This window comes from Eretmochelys imbricata, chromosome 2 (assembly GCF_965152235.1).
Source record: "Eretmochelys imbricata isolate rEreImb1 chromosome 2, rEreImb1.hap1, whole genome shotgun sequence".
NCBI classification, from domain to species: domain Eukaryota; kingdom Metazoa; phylum Chordata; order Testudines; family Cheloniidae; genus Eretmochelys; species Eretmochelys imbricata.
The window spans coordinates 198,490,320-198,508,979 of NC_135573.1; the positions used below are offsets into that span (position 1 = coordinate 198,490,320).

The window sequence follows — 18,660 nt, forward strand, 5'->3', positions numbered from 1 at the left end:
ACTATCAGTCTAAATCTACAGTGGTGTTTCCTTGTAACTCTAGCCCCTAACATACAGTCCTTGGTCCTATCAGTAACAGCACACCAGCCATGTGTTTGGGCTTACACACATTTTAGTGATTTTTGTGGATCTGTTCTATATAACTGCTCCAATTCCGAGTAAAGTCTCAAAAATATTATGAATAAGGAAATACAAAAACTTTCCTGAGCCTGTCCCCTCTGCATGTGCGTCAGAGAAGTAACAGAACTGAGTGGAACTGCAGGGACCAGAGGCAGACTTCATAGCAAACGGGACTGTGCTACCATCTGTACACAATCAGCTCTGTAGGAGTCAGCAGATCTAGTCGGAAGAGGGCCTAACTGGGAGTGGTAGGACACGTAAAGAAGCAAAGGCAAATTCACAGTTGTGATTTTTCAAATGAACAGATCGCAGAACAATACACTTTTAATCAGTACCCAATACATTCTGAAGTGTTCTTCCACCATCGCTCTGGTCCCTACACCTCTCTGAGATTGCTGCACTTCCTGGGAGATGGTGAGGGCTGGTAGCTAGTAAGTGAGCAGGCAGCACAGAGGGGATAGTTCTATTGAAGCATAAAAGCATTTTTCACCTGTAACAAATACTGCATTTCACTACTGTTTCCTGACAGCATGCAACTGGGTGTGAGGCTCACATTTGAGAGCATTCTAGTTTTGGGTGGTCACTTCAGTGAAAAATCATAATCTGATACAGTACTGTATTTTGATTATGTGTGCTTTTCATCTTTTGTTGATCTAAATATCTCCGTTCCCATAAAGCTTTGCGACAGACGCACACGCCTCTGAGCTTGCTCATGCCTCCATTTCAAGTCAGTGGGATTTTTGCCTCTGACTTTAATGGGGGAAGGATCTGAACCTATGCTATTTCATTTTTCTCTTGGTGTGTAAGGACACAGCCCCACAGAGACTAAAGTTATCCCAGTTTTTCCCCCTTCACATCCCTTGCCCTCAAAGACCTTCTGTCCTGGTGACTCTTCCTGGTCTTGAAGGCACACCAGCACCCACTCCCTCAAGCTGGTAGGAGGATCTCTAGAGATCAACACAAAAAATTCTCCATCCCCCAGTGGCTGAGTTTAACACCTCTGCAACTGCTCCTTTCCTTTGCCAGCCTGGGAACTCACTTCCGAGCTTGTGACAGACTGTCTGCAGAGCCGGCCCAACTTCTTCTTCTTCGTTTATAATATTTTCTGCCTGTTCTAAGTTACAGCCTGCTCCTTTACTTGGTCCTGTTCAGCAATCAGAACACTGGGAACCCTGTTGGCTGGGGAAGAGATTCCTTTTCCTGCCGTTGAAAGCATCTTACATTGTTTTACGAGTTGAGGCAGCGTAGATTTCAGTAGGTTTACTCGTGTGTGTAAAGCCAGTCAGGCCTGACCCTCAGCAAAGTAGAACGTTCCATTATAGGATGGGGAGGACTCGACATAGCGGGGAAAATGCACAGATAACACATTTAGAATGCTCTGCATTCGATTAGTAAGCGTTGCCAGGGGAAGCTCTATGGTACCACAGTGATGCATTCAGTACGTAGGTGCCAGGCATTTCTTAAGAGATAGAAAGAACTCTTATGCCAATTAAGACAAAACCATTATATGTAAAGGTTTCCTGGATGGCATGGATTAATTTATACAGTTGTTGAGTTAATGAAGAACATGGGTACAAGGATATAAGTAAAACTGACACAGCCCATCACATACATTCAGGTTACATATGGTGAAAAACAGTTTATAAAATTTCAGGTTTTACTTTGAAAGAACACACAAAAATATAATTGATTAGCTGGCTAAGCTCACATTCATATTCTTTGCCTTCACAATGCTATTTTATCAGGGTTTGACTCCATCTATTTCCTGTTCAGCTAGCTTACTTTGTTTAAGAGACTCAACAAAAAAAGATTTACACAAATACAACCTAACACAGAGAGAATTTTAATTATTTCTATAGCTACAGAAGCTCTTACTCAGAAGCCCTCAAATACTTGGCTGCTGACCAATCTGCGGTTGGTTCTTTCATCTTTGCCTGGCAACAATGTTCCAAATGAGAGGGGAGGAGAATCAAAGGGAATGGCATTTAAGAGACCTACAGGGAAGCTTTTCTCTCTCTTTATAAACCTCCTGTAAAAGCCCTAATATGGTATATTTCTGTATAAGGCACCTCCCCTATTTTCTGTCTTAGCCCATAGTCTGGGCATACATCAAAGTATTAAGAATTTGGGCTGAGGGGATGTGTGTGTCAGAATTAAATATATTTTTCTTTGAATTAGAATATGCTCTCAAAATTCCTTTTTAATCAATGATCAAAAGAGGCAAATATAACTGGTAGCAACATGAACAATTCTGATTAATTCATGGCACTTCTAACACTTTGTACCCACAAATGACCTCCAGCATAAATGTTCTTGTTTAAGACAGTGTTGGTAGGTCAGATGTCCTGAATCTTTACAGAAGAATGGGTACTAGCCCAATGTATATTTCAGGATTATTAGCAGATATTAACAAACTACACACTTATATTGCCAATAAGTAAAAGTGGGCAAAGCATCTCTGCCACTTTCATTCCCCATGAATTTATAATACCATGTTTTGCACTTTAGGGACCCCACAGTTTCCTGCAGCTTATTTGTCAATGATTTGTTTTCTTAAATCATTTTTTAAAAATTATAATAAAAGAAGAGATAAAATGAACTGCTGAAGGAGCAAGAATCTTGATACACTTTAACCCAGTGGACTGTAGAGAAAACAAACATCTATCGCTTAGCAGAGCATGCTGTTTGTTGTGAACAATGTGATTTGGTTTGCTTCTTCTATCATGGAACTCAGAGCTGGAGAACCCTGTCCAAGTTGTCTAGTGTACTCCTCTGTTGGTGCTATTTGGGAACACCGAGCCTCCTTCTATAAAACCTCTAGGGGTGTAACTCCTTCGCTGTGAGAACCACAGTGACAACAGTGGTATTCCAATATGACAGTAGCCAATGCTGGTCAGATTTCCAACTTTCTGACTGGCAATTCTTAGATTTCAGTTCTTTTTAATTTGAAGTTGCAAGATAATTTGCAAAATTAAGCCATAGCCCAAGTGTAGAGACCTTTATGCTAGTACCATTCACGCCCCCACCCCCATTCTTCCTCAATAATGCATACGGGTGGGACTCACAGTGGGGTTAAATGACACAGTGCTAAAAATACCTGAACACTGTCTACATGACAGCTTCCATCAGAGGTGCCAGGGAGGCGCACCAGTAGAGCATTATGCACCCAATTTTTGCCAGAATGGCTGGCCATGGAGATGCCTTTGTCAGCAGTGCTGTTGACCATGTGACAGAGAAGGGGCACTAAAACACTGGCACAGCAGAAGCCTGGATGTCTCTCTTCTGCAGTGCACCTGAACTTGACTGGAGCAATCAGTTTCCAGATTTCTTTCAAGTGTCTCCATGGGACAGGTCAACTAAAACATTTTGAACTTGTTCCCTTCGTGCAGAACGGTAAAACACAATGGCCTTACATAATCATTACTAAGCCCTTTCTTAAGCAAACTCCTTTGTCAAGTAAATATCAAGTTTAGATTCATTGCAGAACAAACGGGGAATATCAGTACACTGAAGAGCAACAGATACACTGATATTTTTGTTTTAAGCTGAACCACTGTCTAGAAACATCCTCCCCTAACGTCTTTAATATTGTTTAGATTCCGGAGTGCAGCCAAGTGTTTTAATTGTCACACTGCAGTGAAACGCCACTTGCAGCCACAAATAAAGTTCTTATGCAAAGGATTAAAGCATCCTTTGTTTTAAGGAATATTTTTATCTTCAAATATCTGGATTCCTCATGAAGGAAGAACGAATAGCAAAATAACATGTTACACAAAAGGAAAAGGAACACATTCAGAAAGCTAAATTTACAAAGCTCTCACTGCTGTTAAGCAGTCTCTTTTAAACAGATTTATAAAGGCAGTCTTGACTTTCTTTCAATAATATTGTCTTCACTTTTTTTAACCGGTTTGATAGACAGTTCGAATTCCTGGAAACAGAAGCCACAGCAGGTGCTCTCGCAAAAATCCAGCAGTGGCATGTCCAAATAATTGTCAGTTTGCACCTATTATTTTGCACACAAGAATGCCTTAGTGTCTTCTTAGTGTCACTGCATGGGTTTTACAACACGCAAAATAAGAATGATAATTTTAGGGATTAGAGCTGAGAAATTCTTACTTCTTGTACCAAAGGAATGAAGACAGATTGAACTTTCCTTCTCACCTACAGACAACAATAGACAGAACTATGAAGTGACAGTAATCTCTCCATTTTTAAGGCTGTGACCAATTTTTCAACAAACCTTTTCTCTACTAACTTTGCCAACATTAAACCAATTTGTGTGGAATTTTTCTGTTAATTTGTGGATAAGCAGAGAAGAAATCCAAAAATGGCGACTTGTAAAATAAGAAGCAGTCACTTCCGCAAAGATTTCTGAATTCTTTTTATTTTTAGTAGCATTTTATCTCTACAAGTCTTGGCTTCAGATTTGGCTTAAATTATGACATTCTCAGTGAGGACAGATGCTTCTAACTGTTCGCCAAAGCTTGGCATTATTCGCTATAATTTTTCTGAGTTTAAAAGAATTCCACAGCCCACACTGGATGGATTTTATGAAGTTCATAGCCACAGTCAAACTGCCAGGGTATAAAGGATTTTAAGAGTTCACAGTGGTAGTTAGTTACCATATGAAGTCCACAAGGCTGATAATTTATAAACTCTAAAGGAACCCTGGGCAGAACTCATGTTATCAGGGCTGAACCAAGGCAAACTGGGACCCTAGGCATGTAAAAAAAAAAAAACGTGGGTCCCTGACCTCCACAGCTCCATTCCTAGTGGCACCACCTACATGTGCTACTTGGGCAGGAGTCTCCACAGGGAATGGACCACAGCACCCCCACAGGGTTTACTGCTCTCAGGTTGGTGGTGAGGGTCCCACATGGGCCCAACTGCTTGGCTGGTGGCTATGGTAGGGCAACCTAAAGAGTGGCAGCAGGCCAGGGAGGAAGAAAATCAGAGTCTAGCTGTGGTCCCCTTCTTCCTGGTCAATCCAACATGGAGGCAGCAGTGGCAGCAAGGTGATGGACTAGAAAACCCCTTTTCCCTGGAGTACCCAAAGAATAACAGGAGGTCTCAGCCTGCCTCAAAACAAGAATCAGTGGAGGGCCAGGGAAGAGGAAGCCCCCAGCCCACAGAAAAGGATTAGCAACCGCAGGATAGTGTGCATTGTGAGCCTACTGCTTCTAATCTCCTCCTGCCTAGTGACCCAAACCTGAGAAGTGGCAGCATCCCCTACTCGTCAGGACAGGGTGGGGGACGAATTTCCATTGTGGAAGGAGGTGGCCACACATGGCAATCCTGCACTCCTGAAAGTTCCACAGAACTGAAGGGCATGTTTCCAGGGTGAAGCATCCTTCTGGCCCTGCAGTTAAAAGGCTTCCCAGATCTGGTGTGTCCCAGTATCCATGGCTCTTGAGGCCTGCAGGGTATATACCCTGCCTGTAGAACCAGAGAGCAGCCGGACAAACACTCCTGCAGAGTTCACCAATTTTCTAGGAGCAGAGGGGCATGCAGAGTTTAGTAAATGGCAGAAACTTCAAGGAAACTTCCATATGCCCAGGCAGCACATCCTTGTCTGTTCAGAGGTAGAGCTGCCTGGGAAGGACTCCCTGGCTCATAACTAGTGTGTGTATCCACACACGTAATTATTTGCACTTACATGAGGTTGTGTCAGCATGTGAGAATATATAGGGCAATACTGTTCTGTTTTCCCATAAAATAAGTTTTTCAGAGGCTGGTGGCAGGAGAAGTTGAACAAGTTCACCTCAGATTGGGGAATCCAGTGCCACAAATCAGGCTCTTCCTCCCTCCTTCCCCTGGGAGGGCACACCACCATTGATGCAGGAAAAAACACACCATATCCTGCTGAACTGAATGTAGAAGGAAGACTGGCATGTTTAGGACAGGCTGCTCCAGACACGGGACTATCCTGGAGTCAGTCAGTCTAGCTGTATAGAGAGGAGCAAAAAACAGCCCGTTCACTAGGCTGGGGAAACGTCATGCAGAAAGTTGTGAGGATATGTTTTTCATCTGTTTAGTCTGTGGAAGCAGTGGGGAATCCAAGAAGTGATACAGGAAAGACAGAAAGATGTGGCAGGGAGTAAGAGACTGAATGAGATGCACACTGCCCACACATAGATAACAACAGATTCGACACTCCTTAATAGGGAGGTGAGAATAGAGACCCATGGGAGAGGAAGCTCCACCAGGAGCATAAGTGAAGAGGAGAAAAAAGTCATGGTCCCAGCACAGAGAGCTGGTGGAACCCCAACCGAGAGAGGGGGGTGGAGAAAGAGGAGAATCTGCCAAAAGCAACTGGGAAAGAGCACCTGGGAAGGTAAGAGAAGAGCCAGGAAACATACAAATCACAGAAGCCCCAGGAAGAGACCAAGTGGATGGTCCATAGTGTCAAAAGCAGTAGCGAAGTGGAGGAATACAATTATGGAGGAGTGGCTTCTAGACATGAGGAGGAGATTACATCAATCACAACACCTGAAATTCTTACTGGATCTGAGTTTGTGATGAGCACCCTACAAAACCTTTATTGTTTTAGCTGACCAGATTAGCGTGTATATTTCAACACTATATGTCCCCCCATTAGAATGCAGGTCTATTCCAGCTGTGAAAACATGCCCATGTCCACATTAGACAAGTAACAGTAGACACCATTTGCTGAGTTCCCAAGGCAGAAACAAAAATGGTGTCATGAGAGGAATTGACACATCAGGCATGCCCTCCAGCTGCCTTCAGCATGCACCATTCCCTTAGGCCCCCAGCAAGATTCATTTCCCCTCTTCACAAAACAAGGAAAGAAATAGCTGTGAGAGTGCATGTGGTATGCGTGTGTGGGAGCAATACATGTGTGGTGCTTCAGTGTGTGTGCATTATGATCTCAGCAATATGCACGCACAGGCACTGTGTGGTGTGTACATGTAAGTGCAATGTTCATGTAGTACGTGTGGTATGTACGCATCATGCATATGTATGTGCCGCATTTGTGCATAGAGTGCGCATTCTGTGTACAAATGTAAAACCAAATAAAGGGTTTGAAATACATCCTTATAATTATGGGAAATAGACTATTGCAGGAAAAAAACATGCATTATGAATACATTGCTAAAATTACTGACATTTAACTTAAACAAAAATATGTAATTGCATTCCTAGTCAGATTAGATACAGGTAGCGCAGGTTTAGTTAATGTGCTGGGCATTTCACAGACAGAAGATGTGCCACATGATTCTGTGGTTGTTATGGTAATTGTCTTTTTCTTCTTTTTAAGCAGCACATAAAATAGTCACATAAAACCTGCATAAATGTCAAAAGAAAAAGTTATGTCTCTCCACTATATAGAAGCCTTAGCTTATTTTTGACAAATTTCAGGTTTTTTTCCCTTTATTGGTAATTTAAGTTTTTTGCTGTAACTCACGTGCAGTTTTGCTGCTTTCCCTTTTTGAGAGGAGCAGAGGAAAGGTGGGCAGATAATGCGGAGGGACGTGCTTTGATAAACTTTTGAAGTATGGCTTGAAGGTTGCCATATTTTCTGTGATATGGTGCATCACTTTCTCAAGAATCAGTCTTTGCTATGTATTTGCAGAGTTAAACATCAATCATTTTGCTATTACTAAGATAAAGACCACTTATATTTTTGTAAAATCTGCCAAATCAATTTTCACTCAGTCACTTTGTCCATAAGCTAGGAGTATTTGAAAATTTAAGATAAAGCACCAGCTACAAAGTCTACACCTCACAATTTTTAAAATTTTAATAACCTACAGAAACCTAAGGAATATGTGCAACTAGTATAGCCATTAGAGAGAGACACAAAATAGAGAGCAAGCATATCCTCAAAGCTAAGATAGCATTCAATGCTGAGGCAGAGTTAACATTTGGATTTTAACCAATCAGAATTACAGCTGATGAGCGTTCCTATGGAATGAGAGGCCCCAAATAGAAGGGAGGCATCTTAAGAGCTAAGGTTCAGGGGTGAAAAATTAAGATACGTATACTCTCCCCATACCGTTCTGCAGCAATATATTAACTATTTGTCACTTCAACTTCACAATTATAAATCAATTCTCTACCCATAACTCAGGCAGAATACGCTTGAGACATGTCATACTTTATAAATTACTGTATGCCTTCTGGTGTAAGAAGAACTTAGCTGGGTCTTATCATAACAGTGCTAACAACGACAGGCATGCAGTTGGGAATAAATGGTTCTGCCTTGTGGAGAGACCACACACAATAACGACGAGACAGTCCAGTATGAATGAAAGCCTATAAGCAAGGGGCCAATGAGAGGTGAATCTTGGAAACTGTAGGGAAACCTCAACTTTCCCTTTTTTATGAGCCAGAGAATAATCTCTCTCCCTCTGTTTCTCCCATATATCAATGTCACCTAGAAGAGATCCTTCAAAACGGCTTTTGACAAAACAAGAAGAAAAGGTCAGAGCAGTTAATATTCCCCTCAATATGATTTCATTTGAAGTTGTGCATTTGTTAGGGATTCCATGATTAATTACTTTAACTGAAAATTCTCTAGGATAAACTCCTGGCTGAGGCCAAACAAAATACATACAGTATAGCCATCCAACAGAAGGCTTTTCAGGACCATGGAGGCATTGCATACACTTTGGGGTTTACTAAAGACAAGAATAGTTCTGCTTATCAGAAAACCAGCTGGAAAGATCATTATTTTTCCCCAAAACACATTTTGTTCTTGTCGCAATTTCAGTTTTATTATGAATTACTATAGTGAATAGTATAGAATAGTTCATTTGCATTTATAGACCACCTTTCATCTGAGGATCTCTGATCTCTCTGCAAAATAATAATTCATCCTCACTGTGCTCTGTTGAAGAACATTAGGTCAGTGTTGTTACCCCCGTTTGCCAGATGGGGAAACTGAGACCAAGGGAAGGTAAGTGACTTGCCCGAACAGACAAAGTGAAAATCGTTGCAGAGTCAGGAATCAAACCCCAAAGTTCTATTGGTCCAGTTCCCTGCTCTTGAGTATACTCCCTCACATTTGATTTTAAAATTCAACTTGGCATTTTGCTAAAATTTAATGGTGTTAATTTGAAAGTACTTCTCTATAGTGAATTTTAGCACTACCAGAAGTTTTCTGTATTGACATATGGTGCATTTAAGGGTTGGCTCTGCACCTGCTTCCACCTTTAGGTTCAGCAGATTCCATCATGACAACTTGGGAAAATCTTGATCTAAAGATTTATCATAGAATCATGGACTTTAAGGTCAGAAGGGACCATTATGATCATCTAGTCTGACCTCCTGCACAACGCAGGCCACAGAATCTCACCCACCCACTCCTGTAACAAACCCCTAACCTATGTCTGAGCTCCTGAAGTCCTCTAATTGTGGTTTATTCATTGTACTCTTTTATCACATCCATGTCATCAGAGGTACAAGCCATCCCAAGGCTATTATATAGTGAACTGTCTTTCTAGGCATCCCCTACGTAGACCCGTAAGTGTAGTGTTCATAATGAAACCTCAGTTTCACATTAACAACGGGGGAGGGGGAGGAACAAATTGTTTTCACCACAATTTAAACACATTCGAGTAGATACATAGGGCCAAATTCTGCTCTTCGTGCAGCCAGGCTAAAATCAACAGAGCTTGAGGACAGATTCCATGCTTTGAAAGGGTAACCTTTATTTTCCCTTCTCTTCTCTCACATTATCCATTGCCACGTTACTGGTGACGAAGGTTTCTAAAAGGGTAAGAGCATTCTAAGTAATATATCTGTATGTATGCACTAATGTCTGCTCTCTAACTATCCCATTGATTCATTTGCACCAGTAGAACTGTCACAAAACCTGGTTCTATCTCACTAATGACTTCTGTCTGCAACACAATGCAGTATAAAATACATCTGTAATGCAACAATAGATTGTAAGGTACAGATACATACCAAGATGTCCAGGCAGGCTGCTTTAAGCAGAGTGATCTGATCTGCAATGGTCAAACTTGTAAAGCCAGGCAATCGTTTTGCAAATTCCACTATTTTAATAATGCACTTTGTAGCAAGTTCACTGAATTTGTCCCAAAGCCCAAGGTCCAGTCGAACCCGATGGTCTGCGCTAGAGTTCTGGAAAGAAGAGAAGGCATCATAAATCAGCAATCTCCTGTTCAGTGAAGAGACTGATTTGCTAGTAAAATAATAACTCAGTATTTCTGCTAGAAGCGCTTTCTATTAGCATTCCAGGCATTTTCTGAAAAGTTTGCTGTTGTGATGCTGCTGTTTTTAAACTTGGATTAGTCTCCTAAAAATTCTTTGAATGTTTCTGTTACTTATGATTACAGAGGCCATCTGTACACAGAATACAAATGACCACTATCATCATTCTTCCCTGTCATTATATAATGAGTGCATTGAGACAGACAATTTACATTTGAACCCCTGAAAATAAAATGAACAGCGGATCTTGAATATTGGCTCCTCATCTGGAAAAAGCAGCAAAATATTTTGAAACATAGTTTCACATTCTTAAGGTCTTAGAAAATTGGTTCTACTTAATTTATCTCTCTGTGGCTCTATGAAGGTTTTACAGCTCTCTCAAAATACTGTCCCTCATGAATTGAAGAGTCATTCTTTACATAATGCTACAACTCTCCCTCTGACTATGAAAGCACTATGCACAATGTTGAAAGCAGTACATTCATTTGAGAGTACAGAGTTCAGCATTTTACATCATGTTTGCCTATCAAACTTCAGGTATTATGAAGACATTCTAAAAAGACATATTCCCTCACTAGTTGTGCCTATATATGAACACACAAATGTACTTTGGATTAAGATGCCTCCTTGCAAGATCCATGTTGAAGTGATGGAGTTTATGTTTTCACAATTTTAAAAGGAGGTTAAAATCCAAATCTGTGTTGGAGTGGAGAATCAAGTCTGTAACATTTACATGAATCCATACCTCTAATAGTCATTTCTATGTTTAAATGTGCTCTCTTTTTAAAAAGACAGAAACAATACCCCATCATTTCTATTTACAATCTATCCTGCAGAGCTATTAAAATCAACTTGATTTTTTAATGACACAAGAGAAGACAAGAGGAAACGTCTCTATAACTCTAAACATAAAGAATTCCCTTCAAAATGGACCAAAACTAATGGGTTAACAGTCACTGTAATGCCCTTTGAAATATTTCTTGCAGCTACTGAGTATGCAGCCTTCAGATTTATTTTATTTCATCCTCAAGGACCTTGGTGAAATACAGTACATTGGGGGAAAAATAAGATCAAGATGTGCAGTCATTCAGGCTGTAATTAAATTTAATAAGCAGTTTATCCAGTTCATAGAAAGATGGCATAGGACAGAGCTACACAAAGCAGAGCCTAAAGCAGGAAATCATTTTACAATAGGGTATCCAGCTGGAAAAAAAGATGTTGCATGAAACCAGCAAGTGTGAACAAAGTCTTCATCAGTATCAGATAAGGTTATTTTATCATGCTACACTTCCGGCAAAGGGAATTTTGACATGTCGTCTATTAAAAATAATGCATTGCAGTCTTCACAAGATGTAAATCTAACTCCCCATTATGCAAACTGAAGAGAAGAGGCAGTTAATAAAACACAATAATTTGGTGTTTAATTATACTAGTTGCCAGATTCATAGGCATTGGATCTAAAATTGCGAATGCATTATTTTCCAAATGCTGCAAACAGAAAGCCTTTTAACATTTTATTTGGTAATGAACACAGTGATAAGTCTCATTGAAAACAGCTATGTTTTTAGCAGCAGTCCTGCATAAAATTGATTCTGCATCATCAATGTAGAGGCTGAACAATAAAACACAGGGTTAATAAAATGCCTCTTGGAAACAGAAACTGATTAGTAATGCTTGGGGATCTTCTCTATCCACGCTATGAAAAAACTTCAAACATGAGCAGTTTTGCAGAAGCATGTTTTTTGGGGGCCTTTTCCAAGAGCAGTACATGCATAAGTTTAAGGACTGTGCTTCCTGTAATCCCATTCTTGTGAACATATGGCGGAACAATACTTAATGCTCACTAGTGACATCTTTATCAGTGACAAAGTCCAACCATGCTATGAAATTCAATTAAATAGTCATTTTTGCCCCATAAGTTGATCCTGTTTTTTCAGTTCATTTTTATTCTCCATTGCAATCCGCTCTATCTCCACATAACAATACAGAACAATGTATTCAGGAAAATACGCACCCCGTACTGGAATCCCTACTGTCTTTAAAATCCACTTTACAAATGGAACAAGGCTCATAGGTACCACTATGGCTTAATCAAGGACCCTGGCTATCCTCCCTTAGCAAAAGCAGCAATGCACTAATTCTAATGCAACTGTGGTGATCAAGGAATTCAGCACATACCTTTGCTGAATGCCAGTGTCATGATATATAAATATATTATCTCTGTAACAGTACAGAACAGTTGTCATGTAACTTTAAAGTAGAACAGCTACAAAGAACAAAATACTCGAAGGATACCTATTTGTACGCTCTCAGCTAGCAAAGCGCTGTTTGGGACAACCCGAAGCAGGGTCCACAGAGTATTTTCTGTTTAATTTCTCCCTCTATCTTGAGGCTGGATGCAACACAGCTGTAGACTTACAAATAATATCAGTCTCAAGGGATAAGAAGCATAGTTACACTCAATTATATTATAAAGTATGACATCGCTAGAGAAATTACTAATGCACTTGCTCTTAGCTGGATGACAGTAATAAAACAGATCTATTTATGATGGACTTTTGAAATCCATTATCTTTAAACTGCTTGCTGATTCTCATCATAAAAAGAGCTACACTTGCCCAGCAAATGTACCTGCTAATTCAAATGACCTGGGGAATTTAATATGAGAGAATTATTCTTCAATTATTGTAAGTAGACTCTTTTTTCTTCTTGTTATAACTGTTAGCAATGGGGACACCTTATAGAAAGGATGGATATAAAATTGTCTAAAACTTATTTTTCACAAAACACAAACAATTTTTAAAAGGGGAAAATATATTTCCTCCAGGACAGAACACCTAGTATAAAAAGTCTTGGGTTCCTAACTAAACTGCTCCTTGCAGAGCTCAAGAATAAATAAGAATATTCTGATACTTGCACTCCAAATGCTTAGATAGATTTCCTAGGGTTGCATCCCTCTGCAGTGCTTTTTTGGTCTTAGCCATTTTGCCCCTTTGTTTTCTGCTGTTACAGATTCTAGAGCCTTTTGCTCTTGTTAGAAACAAAAATACCAAAATCGGTGTCAAACGCAATGCTACTAAAAATGTAAAAGAATCCTACTGATGGAGCAGAGTTTCCTCTTTCAAGAGATCCAGGCCAGTAAGCTCACGATGTCTGAGCAGTTCTACACTTTATTTCAATATGTTAATTAAACATCTCTAGGGTTGCTGTTGTTTTTTAAACTGTGACGCAGTTTACAGAACCAATCCACCCACTGCACTTGGTAGCAAAACGGTCTTTCACAAGATGTCTAGATTCACTGTTCTACTAAATGATAAATAAGGCCCCCAATTAAAGCATGACTAGGTAATCATCTGGCTGCAATATATTGTTACAATCAATTAAGTGGAGTAAAAAACTTTATGCACTTCTAGCTTTCTTTGGCCTCATAATTTTTCAAATGATGGTTTATTTCTAATTTCTTAGCACTTCTCTGATTTCCATATTTCAATTTCATGTGGCTCATAAAGGACAGCTTATTGTACTACCAAACCCTGCAAATTGAGCAGCGTACAAATTTTAACCAATTTACAACTCTTCCATTTCTCCCTTCCATCCCAGTAAGGTAAGAACTTTTTTAATCTTTGGCATTAGAAAACTACTAAGCTAAAGAAGTGAGATTGCATTTGGTTCAGAACAGTGATGTTTGTGATCATTCTTATCACCAAGTTCTATAATCAGGGGCAACCAGCTGTGAAAGCCCAAACCCAGTGCTTATGGGTCTAACCGTTAAGATATAGGCAGGGGCATGACATAGTAATGATGAGTTAATAAAACAGATTCCCATCTAAAACGCTAAGCTGATAACCAGAGCGTAGTCAGACCAGTGATTTAAACAGTCTGCAATTCAGATATAGGGGTGAAGCTGTCTGTGAACCTGAAGACAGTAGTGGTATTAAAGTGGTATTCAATCAGTTTTTATGTATCTATGGCTCAGAGCCTGTGAACGTTTTCCTGCAGTTGCAGGGCCATAAGATCCTGGTTAAGCCAAAACAGCACTCTTGTGGTGGGGGAGTGTAAATAAACAAGACTCTTATTTAATCCAAGCACCATAAACTAGCAGAGCTGCTAGCCACATTCTCTTCATTCAGCCCGGCGTTAGACTTGCTGGGGCCCAGGGCCGAAAGCCGAAGCCCAAGTCCCGTCTCACGGGGCGGAAGCTGACGCCAGGTGGCAGTGCTCTGGTTCAGGCTTGTGCTTTCTGCCCTGGTCCCCAGCGAGTCTAATACTGGCCCTGCTGAAGCCTGAGCTCCACCGCATGGGGCTGAAGCCGAAGCCCGAGCAACGTAGCTTTTTTTGCGGGGCCCCCTGTGGCAGGGGGGGTTGTGCTGTAATTTTTGTTGTCAGAAAGGGTCACAGTGCCAGGACATTTGAGAACCGCTGAGCTAAACAGTCACTGAATGCCATAAGCATTACAAAACCAGGCAAACAGGGGTTGGTCCTCTGACTCCATATCAGCAACCACTTGACTCAGCCTCCCGTGAGGAACAATCAAATCAAGTCTCTAAGTCAAACTAGGTCCAGCTTCACTGGGTTACTCAGCTCAGGGAGGGACTCCCAGCTAGGGCTCTGAGATCCCTGCTGGCATTCAACCCCGCTGTCTGACTCAGTGGCGGCTCATGCTCGGAGACACCACTGGAGTTGGATGCGGTAGGAGCAGCATTACAGACAGCACTGAATGAGCAATATTCTCAGATACGGCACCTCTATTTGTTCCAAGAACAAAAAAAATAATATAATTCTACCTTAGCATCCAACTTACAATGCAAAAATACAGGGGCCCCTGTTTATGTTTTGACAACACATTAGCCACACAAAATACCAGTACAATAGAGCTACTGTATCAGCCTAACATAAATCTAACACAACAACATATTCATATCAGATGGATACAGTCTGTTTGTCACACAGTCTGTGAGCATAAAACTCTGGAACGCATTCCTGTCTGAGGACATACATTCCAGCTGTGGACATATGATCAGCTCTGACATGGACAAAACGTGGTTTCCCCTAAGCCCAGAAATGTTTTCCACACATATCTTTCAGAAATGGCCTTATGTTTACTGAACTGCGAGTCTATTTATGTGCCATTTCATTTAAGATGACTTAAGTCACAACCTTTCTTTTCGGTAGGAACCTAACACAGAAGATTCACTGAAAAGCCTCCCCACAAATCCCACAGTCTTGATGCCTGAAGTTAAGAACTTCCAATTATGTCACCAGCTGGCTGTTATCAACTTTACAGCCCAGCACAGTGCACCGGTCCCAGGAGAGTTGAACGTGCTTGGCCACTTCAGTAATTCCTGTTATTTAACGGCATGCCTGCATTGATTGTTTTGACTAAGTCTAACATGAGCAGGAGTATGGAGATACTGCCAGAGAAGCACGTAGCTGTATAAGCTTTTTCCAGGACAAACAATTTTATGTTGTTCTCAAAATCAAATGTGTAAAAGGTTTGTGAAAATATTACATTTTCCTTATTTTTCAACCCTGTGCACAATATTTACACTTGCTTTCTTGCAATTTCATTTTGAGATCTTATAAACAGGGATCTAAGAGCTTTAACCTGACTTCCCCCACACTTGGTAAAGAAATAAAAAGACAAAAAAAAAAGAGTATACTGTACATAGTAAGTCCGTCAATGCCAATTTTCCTTGATTAAGGTTTGAATAATTGAAAAATTTCACGTCTGACAAAGCACTACAGGACAGAGCTTCTCATGCACAGACCCAGGGTGGATCCCTTGATTTTGGCTGCACAGCACAAGTATCACATCATCTATCCAACCCCTTTGTCCATTTAAGCTGTCTCTGATCTCATGGCCAAACAAGCGAGAACACACGCTCAGTCTTATACAGTGCCTGCTGCAGGGTATTTTGCACCTTCCTCAAATATCTGGTACTTGCCGCTGTTCGTGACAAACCACTGGATTAGATAGAACACAGGTCAGTTCCAGTACAGAAATTACTATGTTCCTATGACTTTCACGGTGACTTTATCCATATCGAGCATATCTTTAACTACTGCATTTGAAAAACTTGACATGTGTTTCTTCACTGCCATCTGTATGTGCTGCAGTCTCTTATCCATTTACCAACACACACTACATATAGATGTACACAGGAAAATTCTGACGGATGAAGTCTACCTCTTAACCTTTCTACATAGAATTGTATATACAGTATAAACTATTTGGAGGTGTGGAGGTGGTAGCCTAAATTACAAACTGGCATTTTGGAATTTGGCTTATTTATGAATTAAAATGGAGAACGTAACATCTGCATTCTTCCTGGTCCCAATAGCTAATCTTCACTAGTTTTGAGATTGGGATTAGGCAAGATTTGTAGCTATAATCCAGTAATGTTTAAGAGCACCTCATCCAGGAGACTTTAGTCTTCTGGAGCCCAAACACGGTTTGTAGCCTTGTGAAGGAATTTAACAATTAAGACACCTCTTACAAAAACAAATGCATTGTGCTTAACTTTACGAATGCAAGTAGTCCCATGGACTATACATCCATTTATTTGCTAGGTCAATACTTTAATCTTTCCATCTTTTAAATTAAGATTGGATGTGTTTTCTAAAAAAAGAGATCCCTTACCTTGTACTGTAACTGGAGTTCTTTGAGATGCATATCCCACTTCAGGATGGGCGTTTGCCTGTGCACTCTTGATCGGAGATTTTATTTGCAGTGTCCATGCGCCCTAGATAACCTCATGCTCTGTTGTGAGGGTATATTATGAGGGCAGACCCACTGGTGCTTCAATTCCTTCTCAAAAGTCCAGCAAGAAGACTCTGAGGCACAGGGGAAGGAAGGTGGGTAGTAGAGTACCCCTAGGAACACACATCTCAAAGAACTCCAGTTACTGTACAAAGTAAGTAACCTCTCCTTCTTCTTCAAGTTGTGTCCATATGGATGCTCCATTTCAGGGGATTCCCGAGCAGTACCTCAACCACAGATTCAGTACAGACCGTAGAACAGCATCACCGAATGCCGTGTCAGCTCTGGAAGCAGGCATGAGATTCAAGAAATTGATCTACTTTACTGTAATTTTTAGAAAATATCTAACATATCCATTCCAACACTACTGTCTCCTGTGTACCTTTCCAAGCGTGTTCTTTACAAACAGCACTTACCGTAGTGTATTTCCCCAGCTGGCAGAGAGAGGGGAAGGTTTCCTGGTGAGCTTTCCGAATTTTCTCAGTCAGATCATCCAACTCTGCTGTCATTTCATAGTTTTCAGTAAACTCTTGCTTTGAAGGCTCTTTCTTCTTTTTGTTCCTGTCATTTCTGACAGCTAGAGACAAGAAAGGAGGCAGGTCAAGTGTGGTTAATGAGACTACTTCATATTGCTTTCACAGCTCTTCTTAAAATTAGTGCCACAGATTTTTTTTTTTTACTATAAACTTTGAAGAAGCTAATTTGGATAGAAAATGTTGCATAAGTGTAGAAGAAAAGTATTTTTGTTTGTTAAAATACTATCAGGAAATATTACATTGAGATGGGCCAATGCACCAATTTCTCATGTACACATACAGAAAGTAAAAGCCAACTTTCCATAGCAAGCTTGAGACCTTCTGGAGGTATCTCATTGATAAATAACGTACTTTAAATTTCTATGGTGTCTGCCCCCTGAGGAGCCCAACCACAACTGTACCCACATTAATGAAATGTCTCACAATAGCTTTGTGAGGCAAGAGTTAATAACACTGTATTATTATTATTATTTTTACAGATGACGAAATTAATGCACTGAGAGTTGATGTGATTTGCTTAAGCTAACGAAGTCAGTGGCAGAGCTGGGAACAGAACCCACGTCTCCTGGATCCATGTCCTGTATTTTAACCCTAAAACCATTTCTTCCTCATAGGAAACTCTCTCTCAAAATAGGACTTGCGAAGTTCCACTCCATATGTTTTATGGAAATATGCTAATGAGTGTGAATATGATGTAACTGGAATATGCTTCATGTAAAAGGTCGCCTGTAAGGTATCATTACAAAGCTTATGATCTACTGAGTGTGTTCATCCCATTTGTTTGCATGTATTATTTCTATGTCTGGAGTTAGGGGAATAAGACATAAACTTGTGTTACTGATGTAAACATGTTAAGTGGAAGCCATTAAGGGTGCTTCAGAATCAATGACCTGTGAATGGGTTTGTTTACCCACAAGCCTTCCTATGTACCTGTCTTCCAGCTACTAGGTAATTAAGAAAAAGGTCTTACAATGACATGTGATCATGTCATCTGAACTGGAATCCATCTTAAACATGGTGCTTTTCCATTTAGAAGGAGGAGTG

General features: G+C 40.5%; 1 protein-coding gene across 3 annotated transcripts in view; it reads right to left on the bottom strand.

Moving 5' to 3' along the window:
- RARB (retinoic acid receptor beta) overlaps window positions 1-18,660 on the bottom strand; it is a 307,841-nt gene that overhangs the window by 8,400 nt on the left and 280,781 nt on the right. For 2 of the 3 annotated variants that reach the window (XM_077811262.1, XM_077811263.1), the window contains exons 4-5: window positions 17,497-17,657; window positions 10,054-10,230 (exon numbers count right to left, since the gene is read on the bottom strand). In XM_077811262.1, the coding sequence (XP_077667388.1) occupies window positions 10,054-10,230; window positions 17,497-17,657 (338 nt within the window). The remainder of the gene's footprint in view (window positions 1-10,053; window positions 10,231-17,496; window positions 17,658-18,660) is intronic. The other variant, XM_077811264.1, reaches the window with a different exon arrangement.